The sequence below is a fragment of the Penaeus monodon genome, chromosome 30, assembly GCF_015228065.2.
Source record: "Penaeus monodon isolate SGIC_2016 chromosome 30, NSTDA_Pmon_1, whole genome shotgun sequence".
NCBI classification, from domain to species: domain Eukaryota; kingdom Metazoa; phylum Arthropoda; class Malacostraca; order Decapoda; family Penaeidae; genus Penaeus; species Penaeus monodon.
The window spans coordinates 30,755,003-30,755,625 of record NC_051415.1 but is presented as its reverse complement, the minus strand read 5'-3'; the positions used below and the strand labels follow the sequence as shown (position 1 = coordinate 30,755,625).

Here is a 623-nt window from a genome sequence, read left to right as displayed (position 1 = left end):
AGAAAAATAAATGTAAAGTATCGTAGGTCATCACTTCAAGCATACAAAAAAATTACTGACGTACACAACATTACTCTCTGCACAATATTTCACCATAACTGCAGGAAAACACTCTTTGCCCCCTCATAAAGGAATCACAATACCACAGTCACTGATGTGGACCACGTGAAAGGGATCGTGTCTACTGGCCACTTCCAGTGTCTGGAGCCCCTCTGTGACGACGCCGAATGGGCACTGGAACGTGTCCTCTGGGTTGTCCTTCAGGCAGATGGCGAAGAGTGACCCGAACCTCCTCTGTTCCTCGCCGCCGACACCGCAAACTTGTCCCGCGGCTTTAGGCTTTGTCCACCTGCGGAAGGGCCGTGGCAGTGGTTTAGTTTGACGGGATTGGCGTTAGTGATTTTTGGTGCAAGAGAAGTTGTGGTTCGGATGATGCATTAGTGGGGGAGGTGCGATGTTCGGTTGACTTGCTCTGATGTATGGTTACTGCTGGTGTCAGGATTATCATAACTGCTGTTATTTGGCTATACTTTTTATACATAAAGGTAATTGTAATATTCTACGACTCTACTTGACTGTATCATTACTGCCATTGCTCGAATAGTGTTACTTTAGCTGTTGTC

At 46.4% G+C, this 623-nt stretch overlaps 2 protein-coding genes across 2 annotated transcripts in view; one reads left to right on the top strand and one right to left on the bottom strand.

Moving 5' to 3' along the window:
• The window catches only part of LOC119592701 (cation diffusion facilitator family protein 1-like), a 24,219-nt gene that overhangs the window by 2,919 nt on the left and 20,677 nt on the right, over positions 1-623 (top strand). The window lies entirely within an intron of this gene.
• Positions 124-623, bottom strand: part of LOC119592401 (E3 ubiquitin-protein ligase TRIM50-like) — an 8,217-nt gene continuing 7,717 nt past the window's right edge. Inside the window, exon 8 of the mRNA XM_037941223.1 lies at positions 124-349. Within this exon, the coding sequence (XP_037797151.1) occupies positions 124-349 (226 nt within the window). The remainder of the gene's footprint in view (positions 350-623) is intronic.